Genomic DNA, 13,099 nt, shown 5'->3' on the forward strand with positions numbered 1-13,099 from the left:
ATACAATGATAGCCAGAGTGATTGGTTGCTGAGCTTTGGTGGGCATGAAACAAAAGGTTGACAATACAAAGGTCGACAAAGCTTCGCTTTTTGGAGCTTGGTACATAGGGAGCAGATAGCAAGCCCCAATATATTATTAGTGGGGACTACAATCTGCAATGCTTATTAGTACTTTGCATGAGACTTCTGTGAAATCTCCTTCATTGTGCCATTAGTACATAGCTACAATACATTCAGTTATGCAGAAACTGTAGTTTTTGCCACAGCACAGCGTGATATTATATGGTGATAAAAAGCGGTCACCAGACAATGTATGTTAAGGGTCCGCATCACCTAAAGATCAATCCTCTTTTTCAAATATGGGTACATCCACAGGTGAAGGTGCCATTAGGTGTGTGGCAGGGCACGTGAAGTATCCACCCTATCTATGAAGAAAATGTTTTCTATAGACTCATTATTCTTTGCAGTCTGAAGCTATAAGTACAGGACAAGCCCCATTGTATCTTCCATAGCAGAAGTGTTGTCTCGTCATAAACAAATTTAAATACAGATCGCAGGGGTGACACATAGGCCGGGTTTCCTCCGCACTGACACAGGTGCAATATTGGAATTTGGCTCACCTTGTATTTATATGTGGAACTGTATATGGAGCCAGTGTTTAACGAAGACTTTTGGAAAGTTTCAAAAAAGCTATTGTGGCCCGAGTCAGGAAATCACTAGGGATCGCTGCGAGTGGATACTTATTTTGCTTATTGCACTGATACAATGATTGCGTATATGCCACTATGTGACTTAGAAGTACTCCAGAGGGTTGATTACACAGTAAAAGTTTTTCAAATTTTAAACCACACAATATTGGATTTTATAGCTGATGGTCTTTTTTATATGTTATTTTTTTATGTTATTTCTTCTGCATGCAACTTACGTTTTATATGTATTTTCGAGATTAATATACTAATTTCATTACAATATATTGCTATATACGTTCTATGTATTTTCTCTGTCTCGTGGGTCCGATATACAGGCTACCACCAATCATCATTATTATCTTCTAAACTGAAGAGTTGCATAGATCACATTCTTTATGATGTTAAGAGGAGTAAAAACAAAAAGGTAAATAAAATAATTGCATTATGGGTGTAAATATATTACTCTAATCACGAAAACAATTAAATATAATGGAAATTCGTATTCACACATTTAATGTATATTTTTAAACTGACTTAAAAAAACTAGAACAGAAACAGTTTGTGAGTTCCATTAATCATGCAATGTGATATTAGACAATATTTCACCAACATTAAATGAGTTACACAGAGCAAATCGCAGCTGCCATTTGTCTTGTAAAACAAATAGTGAGTGATTGTGGAGCAATTTCACATTCTAAAGGCGGGTTTATACACTACCCGACATTGAAAAGACTGAACAATAACGATATCGTTCAGTCGTTCACTACACTGCAGGGTGCCCACAATGAACGATATGTCGTTCAGTGCAGGCACAATCATTTGCAAACATGCTGAACATGACAATATCGTCAGGTTGACCAGCATGTTTGCACGATGATAGATGTAAGACCAAATTTTCTAATGATGTTCAAACGATGTTCTATCGTTATCGTTCAATCGCTCATTTTAATCGTCTACTGGATAGGCACCTTTAGCCTAGAAATAAAATATGTTTCTGTACAATGAAATAAATAAGTCCGGTGAAATTTGGAGTATACATTTGCTTGTTTACACATAAGAAAAAAAAAAAAAAGATACAATATACCAAACTTCAAAACAATCTTTTTACTCCTGTGTAAATGAAAAAAGTATAAAAAGCCAACTGAGCTGAAACATACCGGCAGCTGTTGCCAATTTCGATGAGTTTCAAGACGTCTTCTACACATTTGACCTCTCGTTCTTGCAGTCCCACCACCTGCACTTGCTGTTTGCCATCCTCAAGGACCCTTAATTTGGTTTTCCGGTTCAACAAGTCAAACACCTTGAAACAATATGCTTCAATTATTGTATAGGCATAGAGATGAAAACATTCAAAACAACATCTCAATATGTGCTACAGATGTGTCTTCATACACTGATGGCTTTTGCATCATATGGCACAAGACGTCTGTCGCGATTCCTGTGCTGCGTACTGTGTCCTTAACTATGCGTTTTAGTTTTGAAATAGTGTACTAAATACTTCGGATTAGTTTTTCCCTCATAAAGGAATTGGTATAAATTTGCAGATGAAACATAATGCATGGCGAGGGTCATCCCTACCGGACCTGTCTATTGCCTGTTTACCCTATTATTTTTTCCTCAACTTTGCATGCAAGTGCAATGTTGAACTCAGATTCCAGATTATCGAGAATCTGCACGTGCCCAGGACCCAGTCTGCGAGTGTGCAGAATGGGTCCTACGTAATTGCACACAGTCCCTCCGATGCCTCTGCCTGATCCACAGGCAGAGGCGCTTAAGGGGCGGCCAGCGTTCCCGGAAATGGGCGTTTGCCCCTTTTTCCAGGAGTGGCAAGGCCAGGGACTGAGTCGACGGATACAGTGTCCTGGCCTCGCAAGCCAGCCAGCCTGAGTAAGCTGAGGCGCCGTCCACCATCACGACCATCGACCGAAGGTCACAATGGAGATCCCAACCTGCGACCTCGGTTGTAGTGCTGGGATCGCAAATGCAGCAGGGGGTGTCATACACCTCCTGCTGCATTTGCATATTAGCAAGGATGGAATTGCAAAGCTGCCTGCGTGCATACATCATATATCTATAGCCTGTGTGCAGCTTTGCAATTCCGTCCAATGCTGAATCACCCCCCAGTTCACAAATAGTGTACTAGGTACTATTTAGTGCGATTTGAGGATAGGTGTATGTGGACACATCTGTATAACATTAAATCCTTTTCTCCATGACCATTGTGGAGAAACACTCAGGTAGAAGCTCAGATGGAGTTTTGTCAGTTTAAATTTGTCTAAAAAGTCTGAACTCCTCCCTCTCTATATCCCTGCAGCCTACAGAGATAACTCAATTATCAAGTATATAACAATGAGAACAAGAAAGAGGACAATAGCATAAAGGGTAAGTATTCTGTGTCCTCCACTGTACCTTTCACTAGAGCACTGGGGACAACACAAAGCTGCTCCTACGGGAAGGTACGTTCAGAAGTTGCAATGCACTACCCCTTCCATCTAAAACTGGCATCTTTGGACGTAAGAGTGTTGAATCTGTAATACTTCGTAAACTGAAGAAAAGGTTGCTGCAGAGCACAGCTGCTTAACCGAAGCCCAATGGGAGGCAGTCACCGATCTGGTAGAATATGCTGTCACATTTTCAGGAACAGGCTGTCCTGCTCAATGTAAGCATGATGAATTACCACATAGCTGTGGCCTGCTTGGACAACAATCTTATCTTGAAGGCATCACAGAACAAAAAGATCATCTGTCCTGCACCCATCACAAGTCTTTTTCTTCCAAACCTACCATGATCTAAACCAAATATTACAATGACCCAATTTAGGTGGAACTTGTAAAGCATTTTGGGCTCTAAGGCTTAGTAGGAAAAACAGCCCTGTTTTCATTAAAGGTATGAAATGAAGAACGACAAGACCGTTCGTACCCCGATATCTGAAACTCTCTTAAGCTGTTGTGCTAGGAGAAAAAAAAAAAAAAAACTGTCTTGCAGGTATTGGAACTTTTACTCCACTAAATCCAAAAGGGTCAAGAGGATGCTGTAATGCTGTCACCACCAGTATTGGATCAACAGGAGCTACTGAGGGGGATGTATCGGTTTTTTTTTTAAACCAAGAGGGCCAAAACCGGGCCCTTCAGAGAGCAAAGTCTCAAGCCACCATTCAGACCCTTCTGCAAGAATAACAGTAGAGAGGCTAACTGAAGTGGTAGGAAACTCATGCCTTTCACAATAGAAGATGCAAGTCTTCCCCAGCTAATGAGAACTAAAATGGAGATTTAAAGTTACTTTGTTAGCCATCTCATCCGCAAGAAGGGTGTCACAGCTGACAGCTTTGTTTGTATCATCTTTATTTCATATTCCACGAACATAGGTTTATCAGACCAAACCCTCCCGGTCAAACAAAACGTATATTTCATCTCTTTGAGGAAATTGTAATTGTGGCTTTTTCGCTGGATGAGTCTGTGGTTGTCCACTTTTATAATCTCTTGGAGTGAGAGCCCTGAAAAGTTAAGTGGAGATAATTACCTCCTTATGAAAGCCCAACTCTTTTGGTCTTCTTTAATGACTCAGTTACGTTGGCCTGCTTTGAAATTTTACGATAGAGCATAGACACCATTCACCAAGCCTATGTTTCTGTTCAGGATCAGGTCACAGCTTAATCTACCGTTCCAGGGTGGGGCGGTATGGAGCCTTACTGGAACCTAGCTGCTGGTTAGTTTTCTGTCAGTAACTTCACAAAATTGCACAGGTTCAATGTCTTTGTAAGTAAGGAAGTGGATTATGGGCAAAATGTTCTGTCACAGCAACTGCTGCGCATACACTCCCCCATAGGGTACAGCAGTGTCCCAAATAAGGATGAAAGAGAAAATAGGAATTCTGTACTGTAAATTCTGTGTCTCTGAATCCATTTGAGGGACAGTGCGATCCATTCAAAGTTTCTCTTGTATTTTAGGTCTGGTTGTTTGATTTGTTTAATGGTTTGTTTGGTTCCTGTTATTGTTACGAAAGAACTGGTCTATTCAGAGGAGGGGCATAGAGGGGGAGGAGCCAGAAGGGATAATCCAGCATCCAAATGATGCCTGAGAGGCAAAGGCTTCGAAGGCATAAAACTTAAGAAAGGTCTGGACAGAAGACCATGTGGCCACCTTACAAAGCTGTTAAGCTGAGGCGCCACGGCGAGCTGTCCACGAGGTACCTACTTAGCGAGTGGAATGAGCAGTGACAGTAGCCGGTACAGGAAGGCCTGCCTGCGTGTAGGCCTGTGAGATAGACATGCGAAGCCATCTGGCCAATGTCTGGCTGGCCATTCCTTCTTGTGAAATCCATAGAGCACAAATAGGGTGTCTATTTTCCTCAGAGAACTTTTACGGTCCAAGTAGATCCTGAGAGCACGTACCACACCCAAGGAGGTCTCACCTGCGAGAGGTCTGGTGAATGGAAGGCCGCAACTATGATTTCCTCTTTAATATGGAAACGAGTAACCACTTTGGGAAGGAAACCAGGTCGAGTTCGGAGAACGGCCCTGTCCTGATGGAAGATTAGAAATGAGGAACAACATGAGAGAGCCCCTAAATCTGACACCTGTCAGGCGGACACCATAACCAGAAGAAAAAGTCGTTGCTGTTAGCCACTTGAGATCCACAGATTCCAAAGGTTCAAATGGAGTGCCCTGTAGGGCCTGAAGAACCACTGACAAATCCTATTGAGCCACAAGGGGACAAAGGGAAGTTGTATGCGGAGGACACCTTGAAGGAAGGTGTGGACATCTGGCAGTGAAGCAATTTTATGCTGGAGCCAAATGGACAGAGCAGAGACAGTTACCTTCAGTGAGTAATGCGTAGTCCAAGGTCCAATCCAGCTTGGAGGAAGGCCAGGACTCTAGAAACCCGAAACACATGAGGGTCATACTTTCTGGCATCACACCATTGGAAGTATGTCTTTCCACACTCTGGTAAATCCGGGCAGAGGCCGGCTTACGCGCTCTGAGCATAGTCTGGACCACAGAGCGAGAAAACCATTTAGACCTCTGGAGGGATGTCTCAAGAGCCACAACGTCAAAGACAGACAACCTAGGTCCAGGTGAAGACAGGGACCCTGAGACAACAGGTCCGGCCGCTGAGGTAACAGGAAAGTCTATGGAGAGGCTCTGAAGTTCTGAGTACCAATGTCGTTTGGGCCAGGCTGGGGCCACCTGCAGGACAGTGCCTCCATCTTGTTTGAACTTTCAAAGGACTCGAGGAAGAGGGGAGACTGGAGGGAATAGATACGCCAGATGGAAGGTCCACTTCACTGACAAGGCATCGACGAAGGCTGCCTCAGCGTCCCTTGTTCTGGACCCATACACTGGCAGTTTGTGATTGTGTCTGGAGGCCATGAGGTCCTCCACTGGTAGGCCCCACTAGTCCACTAGAGTTGAAAGACTTCTGGGTGGAGAGACCATTCCCCGGGTTGCACGTCGTGACGGCTGAGGAAGTCTGCTACCCAATTTAGAACTCCCGGAATGAACACTGCAGAAATGGCCGGGAGGTGACCTTCGGCCCATGTAAGAATGTGTGACACTTCTGCCATTGCTGACCGACTTCGAGTGCCTCCCTGGTGATTGAGGTAGGTCACTGCTGTGGCCTGGTCGGACTGCACTTGTACAGCCTTGCCCTGAAGAATGCCCTGAGCCAGAGTGAGGGCTCTGTAGATGGCTCAGAGTTCCAATACATTGATTGGCAAGTTCGATTCAGCCAATGTCCAACGTCCCTGGAAGGAGTGTTGACTAGTCACTGTGCCACAGCCCCGGAGACTGGCATCCGTTGTAAGGAGTACCCATTCCGGGTTCCAAAAGGGGCGACCTTTCATTAAATCGGACATCTGTAGCCACAAGGAGAGGGACAGACGAACCTGAAGATGGCATTGAAGAACCTCTAGGGAGCTTGCTAAGAGCAAGAGGTCGTCTAGGTATGGCAGCAGCCTGAATCCCTAACAGTGCAGGTGGGCAGCCATGACCGCCATCATTTTGGTAAAGACCGTGGAGCTGTAGAAAGTCCAAAGCTTGAAATTGGAAATGTTGCAATAGTACAGCAAACCGGAGATATCGCTGATGAGAGGGCGCTATAGGTACATGTAGGAACGAGTCATGAATATCCAGAGATACCATAAAGTCCCCAGCTCCATAGCCAGTACAAAAGAGCACAGGGTTTCCATGAGAAACCTGGGAATAAAATAATGCCTGCATAAGGCAGCCACTGTTCTAAAAGGTGAACCAAGCTCCTGCTGTACACCAAGAAAACTGATTTGCCTCAGACTCAGGGGCGGGGTTTAGGGGCGAGGGACAGTTGCATTGTGGCAGTTAAAAGCTTAACTGTTTGGTGTCCGGTCTTTATCCCCCACCTATACCCCTTGGTATCCCTGTGGATCTCTATGGACCCTGAAGAAGTAAGGTAATTTTTTTATAAAATATCATTGGTGGATTCTATTAATGAAGTGTTTATTTGATTCTAGCATTCTTTAAAATTTCACATAACCATACTAATTTACCACTTCATTACCTGAAATTCCCCTCCCCCTTCCATGATCAAAGCAACTTTAAGGTTTACTGTGCACCAGTTTCATCAGGAATAACTTGTATTCCTTTTAAGAGAAGTGGGCAGCAAATGGTTAAAAAGAAAATAGTGAATAACTCAGTGTACAGTAGCTGTGTGACACAGGGAATCTGTACAATATGAGCTGGTCGCTAACAGAGATAAGAGGTTTACCTTATGAGGTAACCAAAACACAGAAAGGAGATAAACAGACAATCAGAAACACTTGTGAAGTAGTTGTCGTTTTCCATTGCGAAATACCAGGTTCCTTGAGTGGAGCAATAAAATATATTACTACCACCCTCACCCACAGTCTGGGCTTGGTCCTAAGAGGCATTAAAGAGAACACTGTAGTCACAAACACACTACGATGTGATAAAATGCACAAGCTTTTCCCAAAGTCATAGAGGAACTCTTTACTGCTACAGTCCTTAATAAAAGGCACACAGTTAGACTTCAGCTAGAATTAATAGTAATGTCTTGCCTATAACCTTATGGTTTGATCTAAAGCACAAGGAGGCCTCAATCTCCCTGATCTGTTCAGATACCATGGAGCGGCCTTGCTTTCCCAGTAATGCGACTTGTTCCTTCTCCCCAGTTCTAAACTTTGGGTGGACCTGGAACCTGTCCTCCTTCGTGGATTCCCTTACCAGACCTCCTTTGATTACCCCAACAACTTAGACCGCAGCTCCCATTATTCCCCAAAGCAGTCTGATACTTTAAAAACCTGGGATCTTAATCTCCCGACTAGTTTTGATTTTACCCTTCCCATTAGCAATGTTTCCCTTCAAGCATTGGACAAATCATTACCCAATCTCCATGTGTCCTATTGGATGTGTGTCTGTATTGAGTCCCTAGCAAATTTATTTTCCTAGTCTTCTATTTTATCATACACTGCCCTTTGCGTTAAGTATACGTTAAGACCTTCAGCCTGTTTGTACCATCCCAAATTTAAGCATTGGTTTGCCCTGATGAATTCTGGTCCCACTGTATTTCAGACAACACAGAATTTTGAATTATACGGCTTTTATACCTAAATTCTGGGTCTGACCCGGAGGTTGGAACAGGGTTCCAAACCGGATTAGACCTGGATTGTAGCTGGCGCCGACCCAGGAAATTCCCGAGTCGGTGCCGTTCACACCGGAGCAGGGTCTGCAGTAACCAGTCTCCTCCAGGTGTGAAAGTGAACACTTGGGTTTGACGTCATCTCCAAGCGCCACTGAAGCCGGCATGTGGTGCACTCAAGGTCATCGTGACCTGGATCGCGCAGTTTACACTGCAGGGTTTCACGGGTCATTCCCATGTTAAATCCTGCAAGTTACCTGGGTTGGATTGCCGGGTCACTCGACCCAGGAATCCAACCGTCCCCTTTTACACCAAGGAGCTACCCGGGTTAACCCTGCGTTAACCCGGGTTTTAGCTTTGGTGTAAAAGGGGTATAAGTTATCTAAACCCTCTTCCCATGGTGCTACATCTTATTGGTATTCTTTATTGTCCCCTACGGATTTATTGATCAAATCCTCCGTCCAGCTTCAGTGGCAAATAGAGCTTCAACGCTCTTTCACCTTTAAATAGGAGACTGTTCATCTCTCATCTTTCACCTTATCTAAATGCACTAATCATACTGAAATGAATGTTAAACTTTTAAATAGACTGTGCCTGACCCCCTCTAGATTACATAAGATAGGGCCCACGGTTTCAAAACTTTGCTGCCGTCTTTGCCACTGACAGCACTATTTTTCACATTCTTTGTTTTACGTCCTTTTTTGGGAGGAATTATTTACGCTTATACAAGACGTTCTAGGACTCTCCTTACCTTTAGACCCCTCTCTTGCCCTTCTACACTGGTATCCCATTTCTGTTCCTAAATCTGCCTGCTATGTCCTCGGTCACATTTTGATATCTGCTAGAGCTACAACATTGGAAATCCCCTTCCCCTCCTCCATTTACTAAAGTTATAGCGAAAACGCAATTCCATTTTGAAATGGAGACCAGGGAAGTTGCCTACTCTATGGCTCCCTCCTCTTTTGTAATATTGTACCCTTGGTATGTATATGTAAACAGATGGGAAGGGTGCACCTCTTATACACTCTAACCCAAGGAGTCCATCTCCCCTTTCAACCTAAATAAGCCTCCACTGGTGGATTCGGATGCCTAACTTTTTCACCTTTTGTGTAATTACAGTTTTAATATTTGTTTGATGTCTGCAGATGTCCTGTTACTTTTCTCTTCATTTGTTTCCTTATCTTTAACCCCATGTTTTTTTCCCCTTGTATCCCCCAAATTTATTTTTTTGCAAATACTCAAAAAATGTATTGATGACAAAAAAAAGAAAAAGAAAAAAGGAATAGCACATCTTAAGCTCCAAGATCAAAATCCAATATGTGATATTCACACTCACCTTACCACTATAGATCTCAAAAAACGTAGCATATACTTGAAGTTCTAGTTTTTTATAATTTGGTTTCTTCAGCATTTGAAATACATCTCGTGCTGCATGAAATAAAAATATATGCCATATAAAAACACATTTCTACATACATAGGTATATCCATCTAAAATCTGAAAAGTATACAGTAGAAATCCTAAAACGTTAACTTTTTCGAAAAGTAACAAATACGGTGTGTCTACCAGTCCGTCCCTCACAGTTCTCATTGGATCCAATATCCCCTCCATACCCTGTTACCATAGATCCAGCCCTGAATTTGTCCCCCCCCTAACGGGCTGCAGCACAACCTCTGTTTAGCTTGCCTCGTCCCCATCAGTGGCGAGGCAGCAGGTGTCATGGGGGGTACGAAAGTGTCTCCAAGAAGCCCTCTTCTCTCTCCTCCTCTGTGCCTTCTGCCCCCCACCCCCCCTCACCAATCCAGTCCTACTCAACCAGAGCTTTGTGCATATTTTTTTTTTACACAATTTCTTTTATTGAGACACTGCACATAAGCACAATCAAATACATCAAAATAACAATCACGAAAAGTATAGATATACATAGAATACAGTAGATATATAGATCATAGTTGTTTTGGACATAATATAGTAACAGTGTGTCTACCAAGGGAGAAAAAAACAAAAACAAATCAAAAACCATACATACATATATATAGCTTATGATAGCAGTTCTCCTCCATGTAAACAATTCATATTTCCTAGTTATCAGATCATATTGTATATCAGATAATTTTTGAAACTTTCAACATCTGACAAATACAACCAAAAACAAATATAAATAACACAAGAACAAAAACAAAAAAGGCTCTCTCCCAATCCTCCCCCCCCACCCCCAAAGGAATCACAATCACCTGCATCCGATGTAAACACATTAGGTCGTGGTAGAGTTGATGTCTATTGGTGGATTATTTCCAATAGTCTGGAGTAAAAACCAAGATGTATCCTTCACACTATAATATATTTGGCGCCGCATGTCGAGGGATAATGTAGATATATATGATTCCCACATATTGAAAAATTTCTCTACTTTCTTTTCCTTCTCTAAGACTACCTCTACCCAATCCATTCGAAATATGTTATATAATTTTGTCTTAAATAACACAAAAGATGGGGAGGAGGTCGAAATCCATTCCTGCAGTATCGTTTTACGAGCAGCCGCGCTTATTGCCAATAACAGTCTTCTGCTTCCTTTGCTAGCCCTCATATCTGGAGGTATAATGCCAAAGCTTTGTGCATATTTAACGCGCACCCACAAAATAGCCACTATTAATTCTTTGTCCTCCCCAACACACAGACATGTGCCGATATAATGGCAATACCTATCTGACCCCGAGCCAATAGATCACGCAGTACCAATATATCAAACTCCAACAGGAAACCAGCGGGGAAGAGAAAAAAAAACACTGATAATAGGGATATGGCAGGGGAAGAGAAGGAGGAAAGAGATGGGGAAATAGGGGGAGAGTTAGAAGTGGGAACACGAGTAAAGAGAAATAGGGTAAGGAAAGAATGGGGAGAGGCAGATAAGGTATAGGACAGGAAGAGAGAAAGAGATGGGGGGTGGGGGGAGAAAGATGGGGGTGGAAAGGAGAACAGACATTAAAGGGGTATGCACAGAGAAGAGAGTCAATATTGCTAATGGTTTCATAGCACCATCTAGTCCCCTCTTTCTACCAAGCCTGTCACTTAGATTAATGAGTAAGATCTACAACCAGCACTACTTGGAGTATCCTCAACAAAAATAGAAAGGGTAAGAAAGTGAAGTACATTATGGGACAGTGCGACCAATTTGGGACTGAAGTGGTCCAACAAACACAATCTGGCAGGAAGTTTTTAGTTAACAGCTCCAATTTTTATTTTATTTTTTTCAATTCCATCAAGAAATGATGACTTAAAGCTCATGAGTGGTACATTATGCCAAAGTTATGAATGGTGCAACGACAACAGGTAATTGCTCACCATTACGCAACCTGTCCCCATTCACATTCTACTGAAGCGCTAACATCCAGTGTGGAAGGAGCGTGCTTGCCTTGGGATCAATGATCTTGATGCCAGGTTTACATTCAGTGTACCGTGAATGCAGCGACTACAGTACAACCTCACTGCGTGCACGTTGTACATAAGCCCTGATGGAGGAGAAACCCCAGCTAATCCTCTCCTTACTCCTGGAAGCATCTGCCACGTGTTTTACTCCAGCCAGCATGGCTGTCCACTGACAGCACAGCACCAGTATAGTAGGGCAGAGCGAGAGGAGCAGCATGTGGTAGACGTCTCGGTAGCCACAGATAGCCAGAACGCTGGAACTTTGTACAGTAACCTAGAAACCTTCACCCAGATTATGATTAGCTTTTACTTTCACAAGTACAAATGCTTTTAGCGCATCACATGTTATACAGGAAATGGAAAAAGGGAAACAAAGTACACAGAACAATCAAAATAAAATCTATAAGCTAATGGTTAAGTGACAATGGAAATGTTACATCAAAAGCAACTACAATTTGCATATATGACCCCCCCCATCGTTTAGTAATAAGCTCCATAAAGTGTTGTTAGAGGTATATGGTGAAACATACCCAAGACAGTAATACATTTCCCTTGTGTTCTTACACCAATCCTACCTGCAAGTGCATATATTCCTTTTGAACAGTCTTGATTCTTTCCAGAAAAGTCACCACCCATGGTCTAATGGAAAGAAACAAAGTAAAATATGTTCTGTCAAAATCAAACATCCAGTCACAAATGACATACAGCAAATCAGATTTCTGTAACTCCCTGGGGGCGATTCAATTCAACGCAAATTGAATAGCGCCGGGAGCTCTTCAATTCAGTGCGCTGTGTGGTCGGAGAATGGCAGTTATTGCGCCTTAACAATGGTGTTAAGGTGCGTTAACCGGCATTCCCTGAGCAAAGAGCCGGGCGCGCGGCTGTTAGCCACGTGCTAAGCAGAAGAATAGCTGCACGCCCGGCACTATGGTCGGATTTCTCCTCGCATCCCCAGAGGGGTGCGAGAAGAAATCCTTAGCGCACCCAAACAGCGCGGTGAATTGAATAGCTCCTGCGACTATTTAACATCGTGTTGAATTGAATGGCCCCCTATGACAATAGGCATGTATTCCTGTAAAGGCAGAGTGAATCATATCCGGAGCCTATTCTGGGGCAGTAATTACACCAAATATTTCCTCTGCTCCATGCGCTTTTGCTGTAAATAGCTAATACAAGCCAAATCTGTGACCACAATATCAGAGGCCATCAAATAAACAAACATACAGGATAAAAAGAAAATCTTGTTCTATACATTGAAAAAAAAAAAAAAAAAAAAAAAAACCAGGGCATATTATGGACTATAAAACTCGTCGAGGAAAATAAAAAAGTCTCGATTTTGCCTTTTCTAACATTGAG

The 13,099-nt window shown here is 42.8% G+C and overlaps 1 protein-coding gene across 4 annotated transcripts in view; it reads right to left on the minus strand.

Annotated features, from left to right (window-relative positions):
• KIF2A (kinesin family member 2A) overlaps nucleotides 1-13,099 on the minus strand; it is an 86,476-nt gene that overhangs the window by 22,614 nt on the left and 50,763 nt on the right. For all 4 annotated transcript variants that reach the window (XM_088469378.1, XM_088469381.1, XM_088469380.1 and 1 more), the window contains exons 11-13: nucleotides 12,319-12,382; nucleotides 9,654-9,745; nucleotides 1,847-1,989 (exon numbers count right to left, since the gene is read on the minus strand). In XM_088469378.1, coding sequence (XP_088325504.1) covers nucleotides 1,847-1,989; nucleotides 9,654-9,745; nucleotides 12,319-12,382 — 299 coding nt within the window. The remainder of the gene's footprint in view (nucleotides 1-1,846; nucleotides 1,990-9,653; nucleotides 9,746-12,318; nucleotides 12,383-13,099) is intronic.

This window comes from Taudactylus pleione, unplaced genomic scaffold (genome assembly GCF_031769625.1).
Source record: "Taudactylus pleione unplaced genomic scaffold, aTauple2 ptg000092l, whole genome shotgun sequence".
NCBI classification, from domain to species: domain Eukaryota; kingdom Metazoa; phylum Chordata; class Amphibia; order Anura; family Myobatrachidae; genus Taudactylus; species Taudactylus pleione.